Genomic DNA, 27,923 nt, shown 5'->3' on the forward strand with positions numbered 1-27,923 from the left:
GCGGCGGCGCCTCCTCAAGAACTGGCAGGCCGGGCCCCGCGCAACCCCCTTTTATACCTTTCCGGAACCGGAAGTGTTCTCTCTCTTCGCTATTTAATTGGCTCCCGCCGGCCTTGTGGCCCCACCCCTTTTTCCCTCGCCTCACTCCTCTCCCGCCGTTTCCGGGTGCGCGGCGGCGCTGGCTCTGCCCGTTGCCGGGAGCCGCACCCGGAAGCAGGGTGGGTGCTTCCGCTGCCGGGCGCCGCCTCCGCCGCCCCGTTTCCGGCTGAGCTGAGGAGGGGCGGCGCGGGGTCGGGGGGGGGAGGGCTGGGGGGGGAAGAGAGAGAGAAAGACGGGAAGAGAAGCGGTTGCGCCGCGGGCGGAGCCGAGGCGGCCGCGCACGGCCCGGTAGCCACCCGCGCCCGGGTCCCGGGGGAGGTAACGGGCCCGTTCCTCCCCGTGGGGAGTTTGGTGGGGAGGGGGGGGCCTTGAGGCGGGGAGGAAGGGGGCTCGTTGGGGCCGGCCCTGTACCGGCGCCCGGTACCGGGGGGGGGGGTGGGGTGGGGGGGCGTCGCTGAGGCGGGTGGGAACGGGTCCGGCCGCGGGATACAACCGCCTTTTCCCTTCGGGATGGTGGCTGCGGGGGGAGTAGGGGAGGTCTCCGGTGAAACCGGGTGGCGGGGAGGGAGGGGGGATGGGGAGGGCGTTGCTGGAGTTGTTTACCACCCCGGGGGACCTCTCCCCTCCTCGGGGCTGGGAGGTAGGCTGGCCTCGGCTGCTTCGTCTCCTGCTTTTAACTCTTTTTCAGGTGGTTTCCACTTGGAAAACCGCTTCCCCAGGCGGGGTGGGGAAGAGAGGCAGGCGACTTCCTAATTAGGCTGTAAATGGAGGCAATTAAAAATGCAAATCGAGGGGCTTTTTAATTAAAGCCCTCTCTCGGGGCATGAAAAGCCCGAAAAAGGCTGGGTGGGGGAGGACCTGAAGGATAAACCGAATCCTTTCCTTGCTCCTGTTGCGGGGGTGGGGGGGGAAGAAGTGAGTATCCATGCTGAGGGGTAACATGGGTGTTCAAACCCAGCAGGGTTTTATGCTGTGAGCTGTGGTTGTTGTCTCAACCCCTGTCCTGATATTACTCCGTGAGGATTGGCTGTGAGCAGCCTTAAAACTCACCGTGAAGTTCCCTACCCCTCCACAACAGCATCCATCTTTGCTGCAGGGGTGTTCCCCCCATCCTGAATTCCTGGGGGTTGGAGGGTGCTGAGGTCTGGGCAGGGGTCTGTTGAAAACCCTCCCCAACACCCCATACCTCCTGCTGTAACCTGTCGCACGCTGTGGTACCTGTACCAGGGTGCTGCATACCAGGGTGTTGCTGCTCCCCAGGCGTGTTCGCTCCTGAGCTGAGTCTCAGGTCATTTATTATCCTTAACGCACCCCAGGCGTGCATTATCTCCCAGACTCACACCATGCCGTGCCTCAGGTGCAACAGTATTCAGCAAGGTGTGGGGCTGGAGGCTCCCCAGCCTTGTTTACGGGTGTTACCCACTTCATTGTTGCTTTACTAGAGGAGTTTGTGTGGGGGAGCTGGGCCAGATGGTGTATTGTGCCTTGGGAAGGAGCCTAAGACTCTTTTCAGCTGCCAGGTAATGCATTATTGCTCCTGACATCCAAACCACTAATCCACTTTATATTGTTTCATTTGCAAGCTAAAGCTACGCTGCCTGCTAGATAAACATGCAAATGCACTGGCTGGGCTTTCCTGTTGCTGGTGGGCTGTTGTTTAGTGTGGGGAAGAGTTTGGAGAGAGGGAAAAAGAGTTGGGCGTTGGAGTTCCTGGGCACTTTGTATGTGAGACACGGTCTGCTGGCCTCAGAGGAAGACTTGGAGTTGCTCTAGGGATACTGGAAGTTGTCTTTTCCCTTGTAAAAGTGGTACCTGGTAGGTTATTTGTTGGTTTAGGTCAGTGCTGTGTCCCGTTTGCATTAGCAGAATAGTCTCTTTTGTGTTGTTTTGGGGTGGTTGCTTTTTTTTCCTCCAAGTATGTGACTTGAATAGCACGGGGCTGGTTGTAAACAGGGAGGTGGGAGGTGGCCAGGAGACTCTGCAGCTTGTTTGTAGTTGGTCTTTCCTTTGTTTCTCCAAGCTTGGCTGTATTTTGGTATCGATGAACCTTGAAGGGCAGTAAGTGGGATCTGTTTAAGCATCTCTTTAGATTTAAAAAAAAACCCCAAACCAACCCAGAAAACCCTGAGGGATCTTTGTCAGCAGGTCGGGTTTGTGACACAAAGTTCAAAATACACATGCTGATTTTAATGGTTGGGTTTAAAGGTGTAGTCATCTTACTAGGATTTGCTCTAGATCAGAGCTGTGTTCTGTTCCCTTGGCCCTTGCTTGAGAGGGGGTTAGGGCTGGCTCAGCGTGGGCTTGCTGGAGGTCAGAAATGGAGAGCCAGGAAAGCTTTTTCAGGTCCTAGGGCTGGGAAAGTCAAAGGGAAGCCACTGCTGGAGCTTGAGATGCTCTGGGAACCAGAGGCAGGAGCCACTCAGAGCTCAGCAGTCCCATTTTGGGCTGCAGCACTCTCTGCTGTGCTCTTGTCTTGCTCTCCTTAGGAAAATAATGGCTAAATATAGTTGTGGGGTTTTTTTTAAAGACAGATGCTTAAAGTGCAAAGAATTTAATGGGTGGAATGAAAGCGTGAAAGAATTGAGAGATAACTGGTGTGCAATAAATTCCTGCCTGGTTTATAATAGAAATATGGTCAAGCTTATCATCCTGACTATCTCCTTTTAAGGTAGTGTTTCCAGAGGCACCAAACCCTGGACGTTAGAGCTTGACATCTCAAAAGTAATTATATAGGAAGCTGGGGAGGATTCTACCCAAAAACCCCTGAGCTGCTGGGACAGAGGACAAAGGCATTTCAGATGCTGTCTTTGGGGTATACGAAACAGAGGTTGTAGCAAATGTGTTCAGCTTGAAAATACAATTAAACAGTCTGAAAATTGAATGCAAGTTTGAGCCCGAGGCTGTTAAACATGAAGCTGATTGTTTCACGGTCTCCTGCACAGGAAAGAGTATTGGCTTTGCACTCTATTTATCCTCTTCCTGGGGAAAAAGATGAAAGCATTTTATATTCATACAGACAAATATTTGTCTATCTTTCAGATTCTGCCAATCTCCCAAGGTCGGGGCTTGAACCCTCCCAGAGAAAGTCAAGCCTCCCCCCCACACACACACACCTTTTTCCCAGCCATGCAAACTGCGGGATGAAGCTGGAAGCTGTGGTCGAGCAGCTGCAGAAGCAGCAGCAGAAGCAACAAACGCCTCTGCAGATGGATTCCAGGGAGAGACAGCAGAGGCAGATGAGAGAAGCCCAGCTGCTCTACACTCAGCAGCTGGCTGTGCAGCAGGCCGTCCTGGCAGCCACATCTGGCAGGGCTTCGGGAGGCTCCGCTGTTGGGCCCTTGGCCAGAGGCCCACCTGCAGCTGGAGCTACGCGGGGTTTCGATCAGAGCAGCATGAATTCGGAGCCAGAAGAGGAGGAGGAGGAGGAGGAAGAGGAAGAAGAGGAGGAAGAGGAGGAGGACGAGGAGGAAGAAGGGGGTTTGGAAGGTGGCGATCATGAGGATGGCGCTGATGTGACTGGAAAAGAAACCTGCTCTGCTCTGAAATATTTCCACGCTCCCAAAGTTGCTCATCACAACCAAAGAGTTGCCTCTACCTCTAATCCTCTCCCAGCTGGGGGACACCAGCGGGGGCAGCAGGGCAAAGAAGAACAGGGTAAAGACACTACTAAGCAGCAGCAGTACTCCGGTTCCCCGTCGGGACGCCAGAACTGGCGGTTGGACGAGCAGCTCAAACAGGTCAGTGTTAACGTTAAGATATCACAAAACTTGAGTTGCTTTCCAGCTAGGGTGATAGAAACTCCCTCCAGCCACCCATAAAAACCTTTGAGGGGAGGCAGAGGTTGGACCTTTGGCTCGTCCATCTCACTGCTGCTTTGCCATCGAATGGAGCAGCTTGGTGTGATGTTTATCTTTCACGTAGACACTTGCCTGCTAACATCTCAAGTTATTTCACATCCCATGTCTGCACCTCCTTTGTGTAAGACCTCTGGGATGCAGTGGATTTGCATGGATTTCTGGTTGATGGCGTGGGCAGGCAGGGAAGAGTGAGTGTCCTCCCACTGATCCCTGCTGTTGGAGCAGAGGCGCCTGGGAAGGAAGGAGCTAACTTGGTTTTTCTTGCTGGGCAGTTCTGTATTTGGATGAGGAGTCACAACTCCTTGTAGATAAATACCAGAGGGTCAAGAATTCTTGTCTTTGTTGTAGGTGAATATTTCAGTTAATGTAGCTCTTTTGGGCCATGTTGTGACAGAGCTAACCTGAACAGGCTTTCAGAGATGCCTATGGTGTTTATGTGTGTTGAAGTTGAACCAAAGGACTCTGTGGTTTGAGTGAAGGAAAAAAAGGTTGGACTTAAGTGGCCTTTTCAGCAGCCATTACCCTGAATGTCATGAGAGTTGGATTTTTCCCCTTGGAGAGAGTCCTTGTTCACAGAGAACTTGTATGGACAAAACTAGATCTGTTTTTCCCTTCCCTCCTGCAAACCTGGTGAAGTAAAAAAGCCAGAGTGACTTTGGGGTGGCTGGAGAGTCATAGGTGCTGGCCAGCTTGCTGTGGGAGCTTGGGCTGGATGCTCCTTTTAGCTATGGGTCCTGCAGCTTGAGGAAGAGCTGCTCTGAAGCTCAGCAAGCTGTGTTTCTTTTCCTAGTCCATTTAGTACAGATCCCTGCCCAGCTGCTCCAGCAAACCTGCACCAGTTTGATGCTCTGCACCACACACGTGGTGGGAATTCATCGAACTTGCATTTGTGACTGCGGGGAGGGGGGGCTGTAAAGCAGGGAGGGGCTATAAAATGCACTGGTTGAGTGGCAGGCAAGGGGTTGCAGCTACATTCTTCTCTTGAGAAGCAAGAGCAGAGGGCTCTTGCTCAAGCTGTTGTAGGGAAATGAGGTAGATGATGTCGGTCAGGGGACGGTCGCTGGAGAAATTGCTGCGGAATTTACTGGATTGGAGTGACTGGTGAAAACTTCCTCTTTCAGGTCTCTGGGTGGAGTGTAGTAGGCAGGACTCCAGCTTTCAGGGGATCTAAAGAAACCCAGTGAACTTAGCCTTGGTCTTTGGCTGGTTTAATTCCAGCATGGCTGGTGCTAACAAGCCTGTTGTTGTCCTTCTTTCCAATAGCTTGTGAGCACCCTGTGAGTCTGACTGAATTAATAGGCTTGATTCCTAGGTTGTTTGTCCTGTTCTGGGAAGACACAGCAGCACAAGCCTGCCAGATCTCATCTTAGCTGATGTGAGTGACAAAGCCAAAAATAAATACAGTATTGTTTCACAATTGGTGTGTTGGGCTTTAACACTGAGCCAGCCACTCTGGCCCAGGTCAGCAGTAACTGAGTATTTTGGTAGTAGCTTGCAGCTTATTCTCAGTGCATGAAGTTTCACCTTGAAGCACAATTAAAAGAGGAAAAACTCTCTTCTTGCTGTATTAGTATCTCTCTTTTTCAGTGCTGGGGAGGCAGACAGTATAAAGAAAGGAATTGGAGAACTTCATGGGCACCAAGCTAAGGATTATAAAGGACTATCAGGGATGTGCTGAGCTATGATGGCTCTGGGTGATTGAAAAGCGTGATGGAAAGCGGGTGGGTTCACATCTTGTCCTGTAATACCATCCCCTGGCTGGGCTCAGTGCTCTGCACCAGCGAGGCATGGCTTGGATCCATCATTCTGCTGGCAAATGGTGCTGTTACAGTGCAGTGTCAAGCTCAGGCCAAATTAAAGTGCCTGATATTAACGATGCTGGTGCAGTATATTCACCTTGAGTAGGGTAAATATTGCAGATCAACTTGTTTGCATTCACCAATGGAGCCTGCATACCAGGGAGTAAAAATTTAACTGCAGTGTAGCAGCTCAGAGCTGGGGAGCTGTGTGGAGGTGGGAATAAATCAGAGGATGGAGGGGGGGGCGTGACAAGAACTCCTTGCTGGTGTGCTTTAGTGATGCTGGGCTTTTTTCTCTCTCAAATGGTCCTTTTAGGCAGGAAAAAACCCCACCCACCCCGGGATTGAATGCAGAAGTGCCTGTGTCCTTTGGTTTGTTTTCAGAATGATTGCTGAACTTATCTGTTTTTAGCTTCTGTTGAGATGGAGTCAATAACCAGTCAGGGCACACACCGCTTGTGGTATGCGGAATGGCTGTTGCTTGCGGAAGGAGAGAGGGAAGGAGGGGGTGGGAAAAGCAGCTTTTAATTCTTCTCTCAAATGTGGATTGATCTTCTGAAAGTGATGCCCTTGGAGGAGTTAAAAACACCAACGTTATCTTGAAAGTGTAAGGCTGAGGCTGCCTGGAAATCAGGTGGTGTGAGGATGGCTGGAAGGTGGGAACTCCCAGCGAGATGGAGCCCTGTTTTGTTCGGCCCTGGACAGCCAAGTAAATAATTGTAGAACAAGCTGGCAGACAAAAGAGCTGGCTCAGCTTCTGACACAGGGGCGGTGGGAATCCTGTCAGCACAAAACAACAAGGGAGTGGAGTCGCTTGTCGGGGAGTTGCAGTCCCGAAAGAAGAGCTGGGGGCAGAGGGGGAGGGAGGGAGGTGTATGTGTTGCTCCTCCGACTTGTTCAAACCCCCCTGCAAATCCATCCTGGCTCCTGAAAAGTCCTGGCTGTGAAAGGACAACCAAGCTTTTCATTCCCTGGGTGAAAATGGTGCTTTTTAACAGGTTGGGTGCAGGATCCTGATCCCGTAGGTTGTCCCATTGCTTGGCAGTGTCTCTGGTTTCCAGGGAGAGCCGGGTAGGAAGGGCAGGACCGAAGCCACTGTCCTGCTCAAGGCTAGCAGGAGGGATTTTTGTCAGGCTGGAATGTAAAGCTAAAGCCAAAGTTCTTAGTCATCAGCTGATCCTTCATGCCACCAGGTAGGTCTCCATAAAGCAGCTGCCTGGCTTTTGGAGAGCGGGCTGTGCTCTGTCTGGGGTTTTGGGATGGCTCACATTAGAGTCCCAGAAATCACCAATCCCTCCTGAAAATCCTGACCTAAACTTTTTAACAAAGGTCATGGTGTTTCTTGAAATAAGTCAGCTTAAAATAATTACTCTGCTTTTTTCGCTCTAGGGGCTGGGAATGAGTGGCTGAGATTCCATAACCTTAAGTATGTGCCTCTAGTGTTGTGTGTATTGAAGTATTGCTTGGGATACACTCATTAATCTGGGGAGGGGTGAATGTTCTGGGATATTTGGGTTTTTGTTTGCTGAAAGCTTGTTTCTGTAAGAACAGGTTTTAATTCTTAAATTGCCAGGTGCTACTTCTCTTGAAATCCAAGCTTTAGGTTAGGTATGATGAAGTTTTCCTCCCTGTTCCACTCTGCTTGTGCTGTAGCGCTGAACTTGGTGTTCCTACTGCTGCTTAACTCCAAGCACAGCATCAGTGGCTGGAGAGGATCTCAGTAAGTCACCTTTTCCTTTAATAACCAAGAAGCTGCTTGTGACAAGGACTGTACCCAGCAGCCTGCAAACAATGTGTATTAGACATCAGGGAATTCCCCTTCCCTGCAAGATCTTCATCTCAGGGAGTGATTCCATAGGCTTCATCGAGGTTACGCAGTGTAGCAGTGGCTGTGCTATATCTGGAGGCAGAGTGAGGGGTGTGTGTGTGTGTGTATGTCCTGGGGAAGATATGGATTTATCAAGATAGTTGCAGCTTGTCTGTGGAGGCTGGAGGTGGGAACTGCTCCAAGGTGTTGTAGTCTTACACTGGTGTTTTTCTCACTTCGGGGTAAATCTGGGCTGTTAATTCCTTTGTGACTGGGAGTCATTCACAGAGGCTCCAACTCTTCCTTAAGGATAAGGAAGCAGATGCCTGTTCTGCAAAGGGTTGTGTTGGTGCTACAGTCACTAGGTCACATAAAAGAAAATAAAAAAAGGAGGGGGTGGGAATTAATCTGGTAACTTCAGTCTGTTCTTTCTCTTTCCTTCCCCATCCTCCCCACTGTTCCTAAAACCACTCTGATGCTTTCAGAACCCACCTTTGAAGCTTGTCCATCCCAAATCAAGCTCTGTTATTAGTAAGGCTGGGAAAGGTTCCTTCCCATTCCAGCTGGGCTTTCTTTACTGGGCAGCTTGTGTGTGTGCTGTAATTATAACTTGGTTCTCCATGCTTGAGAACTCGCTGCTCAGGGCAGTAGTCCTGATCTTATCAGTGGTTTGTAGTACAACAGTTTTCTTTATAATAGCATCTGTTTCACTTCCTAAGGCTTAACTCTGCCCACAAAAGGAATTTCTGTGGATTCTCTGATAATCCTGAAATTGCTGCCCCTGTACCTTTTCATTGACTCAGTGCTTGCAGTTAACCCAGGGGGAGGGGAGGGGCTTTCCTTTGCCCTGCAGCCTTTTCCCTCATCCCTAAGAGAAGAAATATTTCAGCAGATTTCTGGCCTAAAACACCAGGCCTGCAGCAAAGAGATGCAGGATGGTTTTGAGTTCTGTGCCCAGTGGGTTTGGTTTGGTTTGGGGTGGGGTTTTTTAAACACATTAAAGCTTTAGCAGGTTGTCCTCAGTTCAGAGCTTGCCATTTGAATACAGCTTTGTAGTCTGGTTAAAACCCCATCTAACAGCTATAGGAAACTGGGGGTGGGGGGTAAAGGGAATGACCTGGAAAAGGAGTGTTTGCAGTTTCTCATTCGTGTCCATGTTCACACTGGAGGAGACTGGGAGCTGCTATTTATTCCATTTGCATTAATGCTTGGCTTTTTTAATTGAGCACAGTTCTGATTATTCCTGTGGGAGGGAGGGATGTGTGAGATGGTAATATTTGAGAGGTAGGGAGTTCTGCAGGGAGGAGGGGTTGAGGCTGCTTGTTTGGAAGAATTGGCTGGATGGAGTAGGTCAGTGTTTGTTGTCTCCTTTTCCTGTCCCCTTGGCACCTCAGGGTTAATTCTGGCTTTTGAATGTGGGATGGGAAACCAAAATTACTCTGGACATCTGAGCTTCCCTCTAATAAGATATTCCAGGTGGTTAGGGAGTAATCCTAAAATAGCTCCAGATATAATTGCTTGTGAAGCCAGGCCTGCAGCCTCTCAGGGAGGGGATGGTCTGGGGGGTGTTACTGTGGCCTCGGAGGTGTCTGTGGTGTGGAGAAGGCTCCCTGGCTCTGCCTGTGAAGATGGCCAGCCCTTCCCAACACCACCAGGCTTCCACATCAGGGGCTCAGGTGCAGCCAAGTGCCTCATCTCCCACCTTTTTCTGCAAGAAACCTGATGAATTCTTGCCTGTGGTAAGGCAAGGGCTGTTTGTCAAACATCAGTGAATTCCCTTGGTGCAGACGGATGGAGGGAGAGGCAGGACTCTCTCCAGAGAATGACCTGCCTCTCTGAGCCGTGTTTTTTCCTTCCTGCTACTCTTGCCTGACTTATACAAAGGTCTTTTAATGACTTGTGAGGATATATTGATTTCTCAGGTTCCTGCTGTTCATATGGAGGAGGGGAAACTTTGTTTTCCTAGGAGGGATGGAAAGGAAGCTTGATACCAAAGCTCCTGCTGAGCTCTCCCACTGCTCAAAACACAGTTTATTCTGTGTATGGAGCACCTCTTGCTTGGAGATCTTGCTGGGGCTCTTTACTACCCATTTACCTGTTCTGGTTTGTGCTGGGGTCCCTGTTCACACCCCTACCCACACCAGACCTGTGCCCTTGTCCTTGTGGCTCTGCAGCCCTGGCTGATGTACACGGAGGTGATTGGGAAACGCTCTCCTTGTCTCGCAGCTTCGTGTGGGGTGAGGTGTCTGGTTTTAAACCTTCCCAGCTATGGCAGGAGGAGATGCTACTGCTGTCCTCTGTCTCTCACCTCAGATCACTCCATGTCACAGCAGGTGATACCCAGCTCTGCTGATTTTCTGGACATATGGCAAAAGGCTTCAGCTGGGTTTAAGCTCCTTGCCACTGGTGAGGTGGGGGGGACTGTTACTTCTGTGCTCTCGAGCATCTTGGGATGTCGGTATAAGTGACATGTGGCCTTTCTGGTTTGAATCTGTATTGAACCTCCACTTTTTTTATGAGGAAAAAGTAAAATAACTTCTGAAGAATCTCTTATCCCATGGCAGGTTTTGTTCCTGGAAGTTCTATCAAGTTTAAGCCCACCAGCTGAGGCAGCGTGTTGTATCTCTTCCCTTTCCTGTCCTTAAATGTAGCAGAATAAGCTCTCAGCATGACAGAGTTCCCTATGAAAGCAAGCTGTTTGCTTCTAGGAGCATCCTGGTTAATACCACAAATGGTTATAAATCCAGAGAGTAAAACCCAAGTAGAAAGCTGGGAAGAAAAGCAGCTCATCCCTCTGTGGATCATTTTACCTTGGAGCACATAAAGAAGGTGGGAAATAGCTGCTGCCTTCTGGTCTCTTATTCCTCTTCACCTGGGCTTGTTGATCTGAGGTAACAGTCAGTGGGGTTTTAGGAGCAGCTGGATGTCACTGTAATTAGCAAAAAAAAAAAACCCAACAACCCTGTGTGTTTAATCTCTGCTAGCAAAGGATGCCCAGATGAATCCTCCTGTGAACAAACCCCGTCTTCAGATCTCTTCCTAGAGAGGGCTGGGAATTGATCTGCTGTAATAAACAGCTGACATAACAGAAGTGGCAATAATCCCCCATTAAATATCTTTCAGTTGATGGGACTCACTGGATAATTGACTTTCCAGCAGGAATTACTGGCTCAAACTAAATCAGCAGGCATTAGGGCAGCTCGCTGCAGAGGTTTTTAAAGGGGGAAATGTAGCTTTGCCTGCCCCTGACAAGAGCTATTCATCTTTGTAATTTAATGTATGTGTCACAGCCAGATGACTCCAAGATTTCAGATATTGGGCCACTCCTCTAATTCACATGTTGGGGTGGGGTTTTTTTTTGTGCTGAAAACACTTGATCTTCAGTACTTTTCTGTCTGTGTTGGGATGCTGGGGGTTTATGAGGATGGGGTAGCCCAAGCTACCTTGCTGGGTGGATTTGGCTGTTCTCTTTCCTCAAGTGGTTCTGGAGTACTTGCTAGGCTGGAGTTCAATGAAAGTGATGGCTGAAAGATGTTTGAATGGTATTTTCAGATCCATTCTTTTGGTCTTGGTGCTGCTGTACAGCCCAAAGCTGCCTCTGCCACTTGCCAGCCTCAGGGACTGCTCCAGGATGACGATCTACCAAGTAGAATTGGCCTAACTAGAATAATCCTTTTAATGCCTAAGAATGATGAACCTTAATCCAGTAAAGCTGAGCTTTCCATTTCTGTGGGGAAAAACACAGCCAGGAGCTTCCAAGGAGTAAAGGTCCTGGGTTGGCAAGAAGCTTTCCAGTGGGATGGTTGCCCTCTCCTTTGGCGTGCTCTGGTTTTGTAGGCAAGCAAGGGGGCACAAAGGTGTTTCCAGGGGAATGATGCCTGGATAATGCCCACAACCTTTAAGCAGTGACTCTAGGATGTGCCCTTGGTTTGAAATGATGGATGCAGCACCTCTGCTTAGGTGTTGAACCTCATTACAGCACAGGATGTGCTACAGGGGACTTAGCCTACTTCTGTGGAGCCCGTGAAGGTGGGAGGCTGGTGAAGGTGTTGAGGGAAGTCCTCAAGGATGGTTTTTCCTGGCATCAACACAGCTGGTTTTGAGATACATTTTGGGACAGGGGAGAGGGGGTGAGAAATCTTAGAGCTGAGAAACTCCTCCCTACCTTCAGCAGCTGTCAGGAAGGTGACATGCCAATGCCACTTCCCATTTTGGGCTGAGTGTGAGAGATTCGGGGAAAGCGCATTGTGACAAATGCACAGATGTCCCCCATCTTTCTAGTCATCTTGGTCTAAGCCAGAGGCTGCTTTTTCACATGCCTGTGCCCCTCCCAAAAAAGCACACTTGTAAGCTTTTAGGATTTGTCCCTGGCAATCCTTTCAGCCTTTCCTTTTTCTCTCCTTAGAACGGCAACGTGAGCTGGAGCGACGAAGGCGATGGGTGCCGAGGAAGAGAGATTTCACGAGACTTTGCCAAGGTCAGTGTGGTCACAGGGATTTGGGAGGATTCTTTCCCTAGCCTGTAGGTCTCTCCCTCCAAACCTCCTGGTGGTGTTAAAGAGCCCGAGACTGGACTGGTTTGGGCTTTTCTGTTGCCTTTGGTCACTGGAATAGGGTTTGAACTAAGAGTTTGTCACCAGATTTCTGAAGTCTTAACTCTTAGTTGATTCTCCAGCTGGGAGAAGAGTATTTTCTTTCCTTGTGGATCTGAATGTGGCAGCTGTGTGTCACATCAGCCAGAGGAATTCATTTTAAACTCAACGAAGGGGTGTAGCTAATTGCTCTGCAAATACACTGGGGGAGTTTTGCTTCCCAGAGCTCAGTGTGTGAGAAAGGACAGAGCTTCACAGGGCACAAGCCCAAAAAAGCCCCATGTCTTTTGGGCTAAATAAATACCAGGTAGCCAGCAGCACCTATGGAGAGGCTGAAATACCTATTTCTCCCCTGAATCTTTTGCTTTTCCCTTGAGCTGCTTCACAAGAGTGCCTACAACCAGCAAAATAATCCCTGGAGGGATTCAGGACTCTTCCTTAATGCAAACAAGACAAGGAATTGAATTTGGCACCATGTACAGCGCTGCCTTCTGTCCTGTGTTATATCCCCTCTTACCTCAGACTGACTTCAGCCCTTCCAGCCTGTCACTTTGTGGCCTCACAGGGGTCTTGAGAGGTGAAAATTGGATTTTTCTGTTGGAGAGGCAGCTGTAAGAGGTGACACTTGTGCCTGCCCTCCTGAAAAATGGGGGTGTAGCGCTAGCACGCAGTGCCCCTCCGTCAGAATAAGCTGCCTGTGGAATTTTGGTTTAAGTCTTTGAGGGGTTTTAAGCTTTTTGGTAGAATTTCAGCAGCAAATTGGTTCCAGGCTGGTTTCTCTTTGTTTTCAAGGCTCTTTGACTTATTTTAAAGGAGCCCTTCCTGCCAGTCAGCAGTAGTTACAGCGAAGCTCTATCCTTTCATCTCCTCCTCTAAGTGACTTGGAGTTTGTCACTTAAGTGCCAATCCCTGAAGGAGGGAATGATGAGGCTAGGAGAAGCTTTACCTCCCTGGTGCCTTGAAGGTACAGACCAGTAAATCCTCCCTGAAGCAGTTGCCTTCCTTTTGGTTGTCTTGTCTTCCCAGCTTGTCCTAATAGTTTCTCCCCCCTTTCTGTACAAGTTGAATCTCATTCCCTTCAGGGATCACTGGATGGGTGACTGAGCACAGAAGCCTAAAAAAGGTCCTCAAACTATTGCTGCAGCCTTGTCTGCCTCTTTGCCTGTGGCTGCCTTTCCCCCAGATCACCCTCTGGAAGAAGCCAACATTCCCCCTTTCTCTGTCTCCTTGTGGATTGTCCCTTCATTTTTATCTCTTTTCCCCCCACCAGCTCTATGAACTGGATAGTGACCCTGAACGGAAAGAGTTCCTGGATGACCTCTTCATCTTTATGCAGAAGAGGGGTGAGTGAGCACTTGTTTGAACTGGGTGGGGTAAAATGAGGCAGGGGGGGGCTGCTGCAGCCTGAATTCTCCCCTCCTGAATTGGAAAGAATAAATCCAGCCCTTGGAACATGGGGATCTGGTGGAAGAGCTGCGGTAAGGTGTCTGCCTTGGGTGATAAGGAGCTCCACAGGAAACAGCTTAATTTCACAGGCACTGTTTCTCTGCCCTCCTCCTACCTAACACTCCAGTTGGCCTTGCACCTAAGAGCCTGAGAAGCCTGGTTCTCTGAAGAAGCTTGAACTGGGGCTGAGTATGGCTGGGGACTCTGCTCCCCTTCAGGTGGGGTGATCACACATCTCCTCCTGTTTGAGTGGCATGTGGAAGCTGAGCACAAATGCCTTCCCAGGCTGCCTAGAGTGGCAGCACACAATCTGGGAATGGGGATAAATAGACACCAAGCCACATTTCCCTGTAGATTCACACTGTGTCATCTCTCTGAGTAAATTTATGTTACTCAGTGTAGAAGCGAGCAGTTTCTCACGTTCTTCCCTGTTCTGTCACCAACTTGCAGCTCTCCTTGCCACAGGAGCAGTGCTGCATGTGTGAAGCAGCTCAGCTGGGATGTCACAAAAGTCTCTTCCTCTCCTCTAGTTAGCAAAGTTCAGTTCCCTTGTGATAACAACGTTACATATATGGTATCACACAAAACCTCTATAGCAAATCCTCTGTGGGGCATTCTTTGCTCCAAGTCCCCCAGGCCAGACAGACACTTCTGACAAAGCATTAAACTGTGCTCTAAACCTTTATTGTTCCCAAAAAGTCTGCTGAAGGTAGGTGTGAAGAGCAGGTGTAAAAATAACCCTTTGCCCCCCTGGATGTGCTGAGTCTGCTGGACCAAACAAACCAGGTTGTGCTTATTCAGAAGGTGGTATTGTGCCCTGAGAGCACAAATATGCAACATTCTCTTTGAGAACTATCTGTTTGCTGCCTTGGAGCTCAAGCCTGCTTTCCAGTTGCCTTTTGAACCCTGTGTTTTCAGGTGCATCCCCCTCTAGATGATCTCAAGCAGAGGGAAGCCTCTCCAAAGCGCAGCTATTGCTCTTGCTCTCTGTATCCTTGTCTGTTTTTCCTGGTGTGGCTGGAACCGTGTGGATTTTCACTCTTAGAGCCTGGTTTTGCTGATAATTTCCAGCTCTGGTGTGCAGAGGCAGAACCAGCCTTAATTGGTTTACTTGCAAGTGTTAACCTGAGCTTGGGTGCCTGTGTAAGGGCTGCTGGGATGACTGACAGGTGGGACAATGATCCACTGGGTGTGATTGGCAGCAATAGAAACCTCCAGAATACCTAGAGAGAAATCTGCTTAATACCTTAGTGTCTCCTTCCTGTTACCTTTTAATTATTTATAATCAACTCATTCCTGGTGCAGGGGCTGAGCTGGTCACCAGCTGGTTGCTGTAGGAGTTTAGCTTTTAATCATCTGGGCATTTCCAAGTGTATTTGGAGACTCCCTTGTTGTCTTGCTTGTTACAAGGCTGAAAATGAAATAGAAGAGCCCTTGCACCTATGGGGGTGAACCAAGGATGACTGCACCTGAGGGGCTGCAAGGTGGGTGGGTGGTGGGGGGGTTGCCTTTGCTCTGAGGAACCAGCAGTGCTGTGGGGTACAAGGCAGTTGTGGGCTTGCTTTCTGTTTTGAAAAATCTGGGAGCTTCTCCAGTGAAGTTATGGTAGCATCCTACCTTTCATTCCTCCTCCCCTGGCCTTGTGTGCTGAGCATCCTAAAGCAAACAAGGCTGAATAGCTGGAAGAGTCCCCCCCCCAAAGATGGATAGAACCCAGGGCTTGTTGCACTTGAGAGCAAAGTGCTGTGCTGCTTAGCTAGTACATGTGAAGAGCTGAGTTCATTTGCACCTTGTGTCTTGAAGGGAGTGGGCAGGAGGTGAAGGGCTGGCCCTTGTTTTATGGGGCTGATGGATTTGGGCCACAGATTAACTGATGCTGAACCAAGGGGAAAAAAAAAAAACAATAAATAAAGCCTGATGTGAGAGAGAAATGGCAGATTTCACAGGAGCTCCTGAGCAGTGGGAGGGATGAAAAGGTCTGGTTGGTGGTGCTGCTGGTAGGAATGTACCTAGAAAGGGGAAGCCATGAAATGGGCTTAATGCAGATCAAATGTGTGGGTCTCATCTGCCCCTTGAGCACAGCAGGTCGTTGCTGAATGACCACAGCTGCAAGTGATAAAATGGCCCTTCAGTGGCAATAATGATGGAAGAGGGAGATGAGAGGAAAGCTGTAACTCTTCCTTTGTTGGATGGTTTATTCCTTGTGTGTGTGGAGGTGAATGGGTCCCACCATGGCTGTGATTGAAGGGGCAGATGAGAGGAATTAGTGTGCAGGACTAACTTTGAGCTGGGCCTGCAACAGGACCAACCTGCTGCAGCTCGGTGGGGATGATGCTAGAGCTCTGCATCACCCCTTCCACCTTCCCCTTTCCCCTCTCTTGTGCAGTCTCACCCCAGAGGGCTGTCTTTCCTCAGACTGAGCGGGGATAAGCAGCCTCAGCAGTGACTTCCCTCCATCTCTGTCACTCATCTGGTGTCTTGTGTCATCTCTTGAGGTCTGTTTTCTCAGAAGCATGTCCTGCTGTGTGAGGAGCCACTTTCCAGGCAAATCTGGGGGTCTGGACACTAGTGATTTTAAGGCTTTGTGGCTCCTCTGCTAGCAGCACCCTGGAGCAGGCTGCATCAGAGGCACAGGGGCTGGCTTCACCTCCAGAGTCAGTTTTGAGCCCCCCAACCTTTTGGGGTATTTTGTAAGCAGCCCAGATGGGCAAGTTCATTTACTCAGATGGGACTCAGCCTTAGAGATGATGACACCTTCCACTTCTTTTTCAGGTCTTTCTCACTCTCTGAACATACCCTGAAGCTAAAGTTTTCTCTCCTTTTTTTGGGAGGGAGTGTGTGTGTGTGACAGAAGGCACAAGCATGAGGAGGAGTAGAAAAATATAGCCAGTAGCCCTGTAGCTACTGTAGTAGCCCTGTAGCTACTGTAGTAGCCCTGTAGCTACTGTAGTAGCCCTGTAGCTACTGTAGTAGCCCTGTAGCTACTGTAGTAGCCCTGTAGCTACTGTAGTAGCCCCTTCTGCTAAAAGCTAGACTGCTTTTTGTCCCCAGATAGTGCTCTGGCCTTAGTGGCACATCTTATGGCCGCTAACTGCCCTGCTTGGGATTCTGCTAGCGGTGGTCAGGAGAGAGCTGGAGTAGCAGGATCCTTCCATCCCCTGGAAGGATCAGCAGCGTTTTCCTCAAGATGTTCCTCTTGGGAGAAGGTTTGCTGGGGAAGAGATCTAAGGGCATGCCATGGTGTGTTAGGGAAGGCTCCCTTGAAGGGAAGCTGCTTTGTTTGAAGCGAGCTGCCTTTGTGAGGGCCTCATAAAACGGCTCCGATTGTACAGCTCTACTAATTCTGTTCAAGGTTCCTGCCTGACCTTGGTTTTCCCAGATGGCTTGGCCATTGGGGGTGTTTGTGTGTGTGTGTGTACATAGAAGGGGCTTTGTGAGCCTGCCTGTGTGGGTTTAATGCCTTCCTGCTGTTGTACACTCTGCCTGTGCCGTTTAGGTGTGGAAATACAACGAACCCAGCGTAGAGAAAAGCATTTCCCCATGAGTTCTTGGGCCTACAGGCCAAGTGGTGCTGGTGAAATGTCTGCTCAGGGAATACACTTCATTCTTCCACTGATCCAATTTTCCAGGCTGCTTGCTTCTGATCCTCTGGAGAGATTCCTGAGTCTGGATTAAGCAATGTGGTTCTCTGAGACATCGACAGACAGAGATTCTTGGCATCCTTTGCCTGTGCTACCTGCTCAGTGCAAAGCTGCTTCCCTAAAACAGCAGGTGATGCTTTGTGGTGGAAAAGCCTTGCTCAAGGTTTCTCCTGCATGGTCCAAATCAACCAGGAAAAGTCCTCTTCCCCTGACAGACACAGGGCCTTTAACCTCTTAGGTCAGCTGTTCTGACTTCAGCTTGGGAATAACAGTCCCTAACACCATGTGGAGATGGTAAGCAGTGGGGGCCAGTGAAATATTGTAGGGTTTTACTTTTGTATCATTAGAAAGAAGCAAAAGAATGACTTCTCTTTAAATTATAGGAGGAAGGGGTGTTCTGGCTTTGGTTACTGTCTGTTCTTCCAGTGGTTTGGGCATTTTGGAAGAGGGAATGGAGAATGCACAACCCCAGTGTACTGAAACACCTTTTTAAGCGATGCTAAGGTTAAACCAAGTGTGAAGCAGTGCTTGGGGTCTCCCAACAGCTTGACTCCAGCTCCTCTGGGGACACACAGTCCTGTACCTGAGGTAGGGCTCTCTGTAGCACCCAGAAAACTCGTCAGGACTATCTTGTTTATCAACCTTAGGCACCCAAAAGTCCCAACCAGACACACAAGTTGATATTTTGGGGGAGTTTCACTGGGCCAATTTGTAAAAGATGCTGGAGAGCCTTAAATGTTTTTTCATGAGCTGAGCTAGCACTGGCTGGGGTGCAAAAGAAATGAATTTGGAAGGATTTGTTGCTTTGTGTGAACCTCTCTGTAGGGTATCTTTCTGGTAGCTCTGTAGTGACTGTCAGCTGAGGATCTCTGAATCCCAGTGCTCCTTCCTGGGTATATGGAAATGAGTGGAGGACTTGAAGGGCTTCGCTCTCTTCTCCTGAAGATTGGGACCTCTGATTTGCCACGTGTTTCTCCAGCATCTCAAAGATGTGGATGTTTGTCTCCAGACCTGGTCTTCCCAAGCTCTTCTATCTGTGCATCCTCTTTGCCATGGGTGTTTTTGGACTTCTTCCCCTTGCTAAATTGAACAGCATGTTTTTCAGATGGTTAATGAACACCTGCACTGGAGCAGAGGAGGTGGCTCAACACCAGAGAGATGGCCCTGTAGATACACAGGGGGATGGAAGAAGGTGAAACCATTTGATTTTGAGCATCATGCCTGCCCTACCTTTATCTTCCCCACCTCCTTTTGTATTCATACCTCTCTTTGCCTATGGAAGAGGAATTTGCCCAGTTAGCTATGGAAACCCACCACTAGTCACATGGTGAAGAAACACATAGGACCCAACTGCGTTAGTAGCAGGAAAGCTGGGTCCAGGGGAGGAAATCTCCCTGGGATCTCTGTTTTGGGGCTGGAGGAACACCCAGTGTGGGGAGGTGAATGTGACTGGAGCCTCAGCTAGTGCACTGGATGCCAGTTAAGCTGCCTCCGGTTCAGCAGCCGAAATCTGATAAGGGGCTGCTGCTGGCCTCACTTATTGAGGGAGCCACAAACTGGAGGGGTGCAGATAAGGAACGGGCCTCCTGTCAAATAGAGGGTGATTAATTACCTTCTATCCCGGCTCCCTGCTTCGTTAGAGAGTGCCTAATGGGCTCCAGGCTTGGTGACATTGTGGCTGGGGGGGTGCCTGCTGTGGGAACGCCACGTGTGTGGGGTGAGATCACAGTGACCGTGGCACAGGCAGGGAGGAGAAGGGGGGAGCTGGTTCCCTCCCCCCCCTTGTACACCTCAGGGGTTTTATATTCACATTAAGTGCTTGGGACACTCGGATAGGACTTCACTGGCCAGGGGGGCTTCGGGTGGAGCTCTGCCCTGGGAGAGGAATTCAAGCAAACCCAACTCAGATGGTGCAGGGTAGGAGTTGGTTTGCTCCTGTCTTACACTGCTGAGTTTGTTAGACTGATTGTTACTTCTGGAGAGCATTCATATGGAGTGATTACTCTGTCTCCCTTCAGAGAACCACGAAGGGCTCTTCAAGGATGGGCTGAAAACTATTTTGGATCACTCTGGGTTCCCTCAGTCTCCTCTGGGAAGCTTGTTACTTTTGGCTGTCTGATACTGGTTTTCTCTTCTGCGTATATTTACAGGAGGGAAAGCAGCTTCTTTCTTACCTGTGTGGGTTGTGGCTTAAAAATACCCTCCCTGCCTATTTTTCACTCCAAAATGTGTTTTGTTGCATGTTGAGTATTATTCTGCAGGAGAAATACTTGGGATTCTCCTCTCCTTTGCTCCTTGCTTAAAAACTGGACCCTTCTACAAGGAAAACTGGTAGGAGAGAGAAAGAGGGAGGTGATTGAAACCCAACTGCTCCAGGCTGGGTATAATTAACTGCTCTTTGTCTCTCCTGTGCGGGACAAGTCCTGGCTTAGGCTCTGTGGTGGGGGGGGAAGTCCCTGCAGCAGGCATGGCTCAGCCAGAGGAGGGGGTACAGGGGGTCCTCACATGGAGAACTCTAAGCCAAGCAAATCCCTGCAGAGTGAGGGGACTTATTTTCCTGTGATTTGCCTGAAGAACAGCCTTGGGAGCCCTTTCCTTTGGTTAATACTGCTCTGTGTCTTTGGAATTGGGGGTGAATCTGAAGCCTGGCTTTGTCCTGCTCTCCATCCTGCCTCGTTTGGGTTGGGTGAGGAAGATGAGGGTGCAAAGCACGAGTCCTTTGGAGATTAGCTGGGGTTTACAGCTTCCTCAGACCCCTCTCAGAGCTCTTGAAGGACAAAAAGCAAACAGTTGCTCCTTCTGCCTCCCCAGTGCAGGGGACACAGGAGACATTCAAGCCTATCCTTGTAAGCCCTTTAGGCTTCTGTTGCGTCTGCCTAGAACAGAAGAGGCTTTTGAAGGGGGCAAAACAGCTTGGCAGAGGGGGGCTGCTTGTTTCCCTCCAAGGACAGAGATGTTTATAGCTACAGGGAGGCTTCCTCCAGGGAAACTCTTTACTCCAGAAACCCAAATCAGTTCAACTCTGTTACAGCTGTCTTGCCCTTCAGCAAACCAGGAGCCTGTGGCACAACTCCAGCTACACACCAGCCCTTTGCCAGTGGAAACAGATCCCTTGTACCCCATCTTTGGCTGATTCCTCACGGGAACAGCCTGTGTTTACGTAGCTGGAGTTACACTAAAAGGAAGAAAAGGTGTTTACCAAGAAAACCAAGGAGCAAGTCCTCTTCCTCACCCTCCTCTTGAGTCAGGCACAGCTCCTGGCTCGTTGGGAGCACGGTATGTACAGCGTCTCTGCGAGCCCGTGGAATAGAGAGCCTTGGAAGTACAGTAAAATGAGTTTGCCATCAAAAGGCAACAAGTCTTATGCTGTGCCCCCGGCTGCTGACCTTTCCCTCTGGAATTCTCCCCTCTGACCTCCTGATCATTAATCCTGATGCTGCCAGATGACAGTAATCCATCATGGCCCCTGACAAGCCTCGCAGCCGCCTGTGAAAGGATCCGCTCGGCTTCAGCATCCAGCCATCCCATGATACTCGTTTTTCAGCCCTTCCTGTCTGAGCTCTGGGGGTTTTCCAATAAAGACTTTTATCGCCTTCGCTTTTTCCTCGGAGAGGGGCTGGGGGGGAGGAGGAGAGGGCTGCAAGAACAGCTTTGCCCTGTTCCTCCTGTGCAGGCAGATCCTGGGAAAGATGCAGATATCACCTTCCCCCCTCTTCCTAATTTACCAGGTCTGAAACACAACTTGCTCTTTGCTGGATCTGGGGGCTATTATTTAGGAGTGGTACTAGGAGAAAGCACAGGAGGAAGCCCATTGCATCTCTCTACCAAAGTAGTTTCATCCTTGCTGTGAAGTTTCTCAGCCTGAATAAAGAATTTTTAGGGTGGGGAGGTAAAAAGGAGAAGCTCTAAGGTTTTTAGCTTGGTTTCTGAAGCTGCTGATTGAATTGCAGGGTGCTTTTGGTTTGAAAGCAGATTTCAGGAAGGTGTCAAAGGAGATGTTGGGTCTGATTGCTGCTCCTCCTCCAGCTGTGGGAATATATTTAAGGCTTTATTTCCCACTGCTCCTGGTAATGCTTGTCCCTTTCACAGGAGTAGCTGGGTAAATATACTTTGGGAATGCTGACATGGGAGAAGCTGGAGGGGAAGAAAACTTGTGTTTGGGGTAAATGCAGACAATGAAAACATCAATATTTCTTTGGAGGTGTGTATTAGCAGCTCACTTGCCTGAGGAGCCTTATCCTGCCCTTCCCTTTCACTCCCCATCTGGTCAGCGGCCAAGGAGAGCTGGATGAAAGTCCCTTCTGGACAAGTTAATGCTATTCCCTAAATTGGCTTGGGGGGGGGGAAAAAGCTGGGAGGGATTTTGAGTTGGGGGGGTGTGTGTGGAGAGGGTCTTCATCCTGCTCCAGTAGAGCAAAGGCTGTGCTGGCACTTTGGAGACCCCGTTTTCCTTGCTGTGGGGGGCAGAAAGGCTGAGTTGTTAACGAAGAAGCACTTTGGGGGGGTGGCAAAACCCACCCCTGGGTCTTCCTAGAGAAACACTTCCCTGTTTTTCCTTTGGAGCTGGCTGGGTGTGACTGGTTACTGTGGCGCAGCTGATGAATGATAACTTAAGGCCGGTAACACGATCGCTCCCAAGCCTCTGTGTGTCTGAAATGACGCTGTTAGCCTGCTCTTAATCTTTCCAATAACACACTCAGACAAAATGGTGGCTGAAGGGGAGGAGGGGAGGGGAAACAACCCCAAACACCCCCCCAAAAACCAGAGTGAATTGAGGATTTAATCTACGCAAGCTGGTTTTTTAGGGGGAGGGATGAGCTCCTGGTTTGGTGGTGGTTAAATGGTTTGGATCCGTCTCTTGTCTCTGCTCCCTGAGGGACACGGTGTCTCTGAAACTCAGGAAGAGGATCTGATGCAGTTTGGGAAATTATTGCTTTAGGGACTTTGCTGTGGTGGATGGGGCAGGGTTTGTTTAGGCAAAGCAAGGGAAAGAGGATATGGTGGGGTATAAAGTGATGGAGCACGCAGACCCAGCCTGAGCAGCTTGCCCTTTATGTTTCCTCAGAGTGTAAGCACTGGTGACATGGAAAGGAGCTCTGTGAAAGCTGGAAAAGTTCCCTTTTTGTACCCAGCACCTCACTAACCTCTGGGAATCAGTACTGGGAGCCAAACATGTGACAGGCTTCAAAAAGAGAGGGGCAAAGAAAAAAAAGGAAATCAAATAAATTACACTTACATGTGTAATGAGGACAGCTGCAGAGCTGAGCTGAACTCCTTTTCACTGACCAGAATAAAACTCATTTATAAGGGCCATAAACCCCTCTGCTCCGGGGCATTAAGCCAGCCGCCGGCTGAGGAGCGGTGGCAGCAGTGTCCCCATGGGTTGGGGACTCCCTAATTGTCCCTTACAGCCCTCCGCGGGCTGTCCTGCCAGGCTGCTCCTCACCATTGTGGCAGGCAGGATACTGACCTCAGATGGATGGCTCTTTGATCCAGGCCAGTATTTCCTATGTGAAATAAAAGGGTTGCTACATCAGCTCTTTTAGTTTATCCTCCTCCCCTCTCCCCCCTCCCCAGCTCTTCCTCTCCTTGCCGAAATCTCAGCAGTTTGACCTTTGCAGACCCTGGATGCTTTAAGGTGCATCGAAAAGGTTTACAAATCCCTCCTCCTTACTTCTCTTCACCCTCAAGATGATGAAACCAAACAGGAAGGCTGGAGCCAGTTCTCTACCTCCACCCCATACTCCTAGGGCTAGAGCAGGACCGTGTTTTGGGCAACCCCCAGCACTAGGATGCTTTTCTTTCCTCCAGCTCCTGCAGTCGTAGTCGCTGCTGAGGTGCATGGAGAAGCAGAACGTTACTGTGTGTGAGAGGGAGGGAACTGCTCTTATGTGTGCTTTTCCATCAGTGTTCCCAAACAAATCCAGCTGAGGGAAGGAGCTGAATCCCAACACAGGAGTGGCTTGAGCTGCTCAGCCCCTTCCTGAGCAGAACTGATCAGGATTTTTATCTGCTGCTGCCCTGGGAGCTCGTAATAAAAATGCTCCCTCTGCACTGCTTCCCTTGCCCCACGGATTGAGTAGTCCTGGCTTCCCCTCTTTCTGTTTCAGAAGCTGCTCTTAGCTGCAGGTCGTTACTGCCTGATAATTGCCTTTGCCTAAGGGAAAGGATCTTTCAGGAAAAGGAAAGCCATGTGGCTGTACTTCCCTGGCTCGTGTGCTCACCCATCAAGTCAGGCTGCAAATAGAGTTGCCTGTGTTTCCTATTAGAAGGAAAATCAATAGCCCCAACTTGCCAGTGCTCTCAGCCTCATTTTCTCTCTGTCTCCACGTTCCCTTCCCTGCAGGAACTCCCATCAATCGGATCCCCATCATGGCAAAGCAGATCCTGGATCTCTACATGCTTTACAAGCTGGTGACTGAAAAAGGAGGGCTGGTGGAAATCATCAACAAGAAGATCTGGCGAGAGATCACCAAAGGCCTTAACCTGCCCACCTCCATCACCAGTGCCGCCTTCACGCTTCGGACCCAGTGAGTCTGGGAGGGGTAGGAGGGTGATTGTGGGCTGGGGTGGAAGGAAGAGCCCAAGGGAGGGAGGGAGGCCTCCTGAGCTGCTACTAAGGTGTGAAAACTTGTGTTCAGTGCCTACTTACTGCTAGGCTTGCTTCTCTGTGCCTCACCTTGATGAGGGAGAAAAAGGAGAGGAAAAAGACCCCTGAAAAGCAACCTGCTGTCAAAGGGAAGCAGCGGGGTGGTGCTGCACTTAAGGGACTTGAGGGTGGAAGGCTGGGCCTTGAGAATCCGTGCTGAGCCTGTGCAGGCTCTGTTTTGCCCATGAGAGGGAAGGTTCTTGTGGGTTGTGCAGCCTTTGGTACAACCAGGCTGCCTCCTGCGAGCCTGCATGCCAGAGCTCAGCAGAAGCTGTGAGGTTTGGTGCTGCCTGGCACGAACGACTCAGATGAGGGTAATTCCTCAGACTTCCCTCCTCCCCTTAAGCATTTCAGTCCCAGGATCTCAGTTTTGAGAACTGGAGGTGGTCTCTCAGTTGTACATGGATTCTGGATGATTCTTTGCTGCCCTTGTGGGTGTAGTAGTACGTACCTGCATCCTTCCCTACGGATGCTGAGTAACCTCAAAGTTTCTCTGCCCGAGTTGTGCTTCTCACCCAAACTGCTCATCTCTTGTCAATCACGATGCACAAAGACTCCGGGTCTGCAGAGGACCTCGGTCTGAACACAAAGCTCTCTGCCACAGCCCGTAATTTCATATTCTATTGAGAAACCTGCTTGAGTTTCCGTGCTCTCTCCTCCCTCCCAGGTATATGAAGTACCTCTACGCCTACGAGTGCGAGAAGAAATCCCTCAGCTCTCCCGCCGAGCTTCAGGCCGCGATCGATGGCAACAGGCGGGAGGGCAGGCGGCCCAGCTACAGCTCCTCTTTGTTCAGCTACTCTCCCACCACCACGGGGCCTCCTTCTCTCCTGTCCCCCCCAAAGATCCGCTTCCCCATCATCGGCGTCGCGCCAGGCAGCGGGACCAGCAATCCCCGGGTGTCTCCGGCAGCCGCCGTCAGGAAAGGTCAGCTGGGTTGGGAGGTGAAAGGTGCTTCTCTTCTGTTTTATCCACCCAAACCGCTTTGGAATTGAGAGCAGGGGGGGCTTGGGTGGCTCAGGGTTTGTGGGATGTTCGCCGCCGCGGTCGAAACCTTTGCGCGCTCGGTTTGGGAAGGGGCTGCTGGAGGGGCTTAACCCATTCTGTCCTCTCCTAGGTGATGGCGTGCCCTTGACTGTGTCTATGCCAAATCGTATTGCCGTGCCAGTGACCTTGGCTAGCCAGCAGGCAACTGTGGCAGCGAGAACGGCCACCCTGGAGCAGCTGAGGGAGAGGCTGGAGTCAGGAGAACCTCCGGAGAAGAAGGTGTCGCGGATGACGGAGGAGGAGCAGCGGCTCGTCCAGCAGGCTCTTCAGCGCAACCTCTTCAGCATGGCACGGCAGATCCCCATGAAGATCAAAATCAACGGCAAGGGTAAGCAGCACCAGGAAGGCCTTTGAGGAGTGTTAAACACCTCCTGCTGCCTCGTTGTCTCGCTGGGTACCGGGTGGAGGCGGCTGTCAGGCTGCTAAAGCACCACGTGGTAATGCCAGGATGTAAAGTCTAGAGGTATTTTGGTGGGGTTTACTTAGCTCTGCTCATTTTGTTTGATTCTCATGGATGCATAATCCATAATCTGATCCCAGTGTGGATTTGGAAGCATCACAGCTGTGTTTGGAAAGCTCTGCTCAATAAAACCCCTACAACAAGCCCCTTGCTCTGACTTGTGACCTCCTGTGACTGCAGGAGATGGGGCAGCATTGGTTCCAACAGCTCTTTCCTCCAGATCTTTTGATCCATTAAAATCAAATGTCTGGGACTCCCCCTATTAATCACACGTTGGGATGGAGGCACAAGGCTGGGCTGGGAAGAGCGGGGAAGAAGAGGTGCTGAGTTTTCCTGAATCCTCAGCTGTCCCTAAACATGGGTGTAAATTGAACCCTCCCGCTCTGCGGTGACACTTCCAGAGCTGCCCATCATGGCAGAGAAAGAGGAGATGGAAACTAAAACCAAACCCAGATTTCAAACATTCCTGGGTTTGAGGCGAACACAGCCACAGCCTGGCTGTTTTAAATACCTCATCTCATGTGCTGGCAGCTTCTTGTCCTTAATTCCCTAAGTTGGGGATTGATTTGGAGCTGCTGGTGGGATCCCAGCCCTGTGCTCAATTGGCACTGAAACATTTAACCACCTCTGTAGATTTATCTTACCGGGCAGGCAGCAGGCGTTGTGGGGGGGTTTCCTCACCGAAGAAGAGACGGGGGAAGGCTGTGTACCCCTTTAATCACCTCTGGATAGTGTGGGGAAACTCTCTAACCCTGGGTCTGTCCTTTCTTGAAAGAAGATAAACCAGACTCGGCGACAGCGGCAGCGCTGAACCTGTCACCCAACGGCATCGGGAGCATTAACATGTCGGTGGAGATTAACGGCACGATCTATGCTGGTGAGGAAGAGCTGCTGCTGGGGGCGGGTGGAGGGGTGGGTGGCATGCTCCCAGGGGTGCTCTGTGCTCCCAGGGGTGTTCCCTGCTCACCCACCCACCCCCAGTAACCTCTCCATGCCTTCCAGGCGTGCTTTTTGCCCAGAAGCCGGTCGTCCACCTCATCGCAGGCTCCGGCACCCAGAGTTCCTGCAGCAGCAGCAGCAGCTCCCACTGCTCTCCCAGCCCTACCTCATCCCGGGGAACCCCCAGCGCGGAGCCCTCCACCAGCTGGTCTCTCTGATGGACGGCCCAGCCTGCTGTCACTCACACTGGCCCCGGCAGCTCTTCCCTCTGTGCCCTGCGGGGGGGAGGAGTCGCACAGATTACCTCATCTCAAGGAACCTGCTTTAGCGGTTGGCCAACGCCAAGACGATGATGATGATGATGATGACAATGATGATGCTGAAACCTTCCCATGCCAGCAAGTTTTTCTTCATCGTCTGTTTGTCCAGCCTTTTTGCTTTGTTCTCCCCTTTCTTCCTTCCCTTTGGCTTTTTGTTTTCTTCCTCCCTCCTCCTCCTCCTCCTTCTCCTTCTCCTCCTCTTCCTCCCAGGGTTTGCTGTGTTCCTGTCAGATGGGACGCAGAGGCAGCGTGTGGTGGTGGGGGGGAGGAATTTGGGAGGGGCACGCCTGGCGTTTTTCAATCAGGGATCGTCTCTGGGAGCTGCAGGTCGGAGATGGCCGAGACGTCACCAAGGCAGGTGGAAAGAGCTGGAGTTTGGGGCAGGGCAAACTCGGTTCTCGGAGCCACAAGGACTCTTCCCTCAAAACAACTCTGTGTATCGACAATCCTAAGAGCCAGCGGGGTGCTCTGCTGCCTCGCTTTTCTTCTTCGGGCTCCATCATGGTCCGGTGTTCCCATGTCCTTCCCCCTTCACACACCCTCTTGGCTCCTGGGCCTCCTTCCCTCTCTCCCAGGCCTCGGCTGGAGGGGAAGGACCTTCTCATTGCTACGTTTTTGGCCTTCTTGATCTGCTGCTTCCTTCTCCTGCCAGGCGCTGGCCTCTTCCATTGCCTTCTTGGGGCTTTTGGGCTGAGTTTTAAACACCCTCAGCCTTGTCTGCCTCCCTCCCCTCCAGGAGCTCATCCCACTGACTTTCCACGCATTCCCCTCAGCGCTCTGGTTGAAGGCAAATGGGAGCCAGTGTGGCTCCTGGGAGCCAAGTGAGCTGGCTTAGGGACTGACTCAGCTCGGGGTCACCTCACTTTGTCACCTCTCCTCCAGCCGCCCTTTCCCACACAGGCTTTTCCCCAGCTCCATCCATCCATCCATCCATCCATCCATCCATCCATCCATCCATCCATCCATCCATCCATGTGTCCATGTGTCCATCCTGCCCTGGTGACGTCCTTCCCATCCTCCAGGCCCGAGTCAGGGGGTTTGGTTTTTGAGCAGATGAAATACCTCAGATACGCGCTTGGCGTCGGGGTTGGGGGTTGCTTGGTTAGTTGGTTGGGGTTTATTTGGGGAGGGGTGGTTTTTAACCTCCTCAGGAAGTATCAGCATATCTTATTGCTTGTTTTATATGTGGTTTTGCTGACGTTGTGGGGGTGCTTTTTTGGGGGGGTTAGGGTATTTTTATTGTTTTTATTAATTGTATCACCAAAGAC

General features: G+C 50.6%; 1 protein-coding gene across 1 annotated transcript; it reads left to right on the forward strand.

The window, feature by feature from the left end:
* Positions 1 to 3,239: 3,239 nt before the first annotated feature.
* On the forward strand, positions 3,240 to 26,669 carry ARID3B (AT-rich interaction domain 3B; the record flags this gene model as incomplete). The annotated part of the gene is made up of 8 exons (XM_084268024.1): positions 3,240 to 3,836; positions 11,968 to 12,039; positions 13,424 to 13,496; positions 23,587 to 23,770; positions 24,557 to 24,816; positions 25,007 to 25,264; positions 26,172 to 26,273; positions 26,399 to 26,669. The coding sequence occupies 8 exons, from the start codon at positions 3,240 to 3,242 to the stop codon at positions 26,551 to 26,553; spliced, it is 1,701 nt and encodes a 566-aa protein (XP_084124150.1). The 3' UTR covers positions 26,554 to 26,669.
* Between the last annotated feature and the right edge of the window lie 1,254 nt (positions 26,670 to 27,923).

Source organism: Gallinula chloropus (assembly GCF_964237585.1).
Source record: "Gallinula chloropus genome assembly, chromosome: 9".
NCBI classification, from domain to species: domain Eukaryota; kingdom Metazoa; phylum Chordata; class Aves; order Gruiformes; family Rallidae; genus Gallinula; species Gallinula chloropus.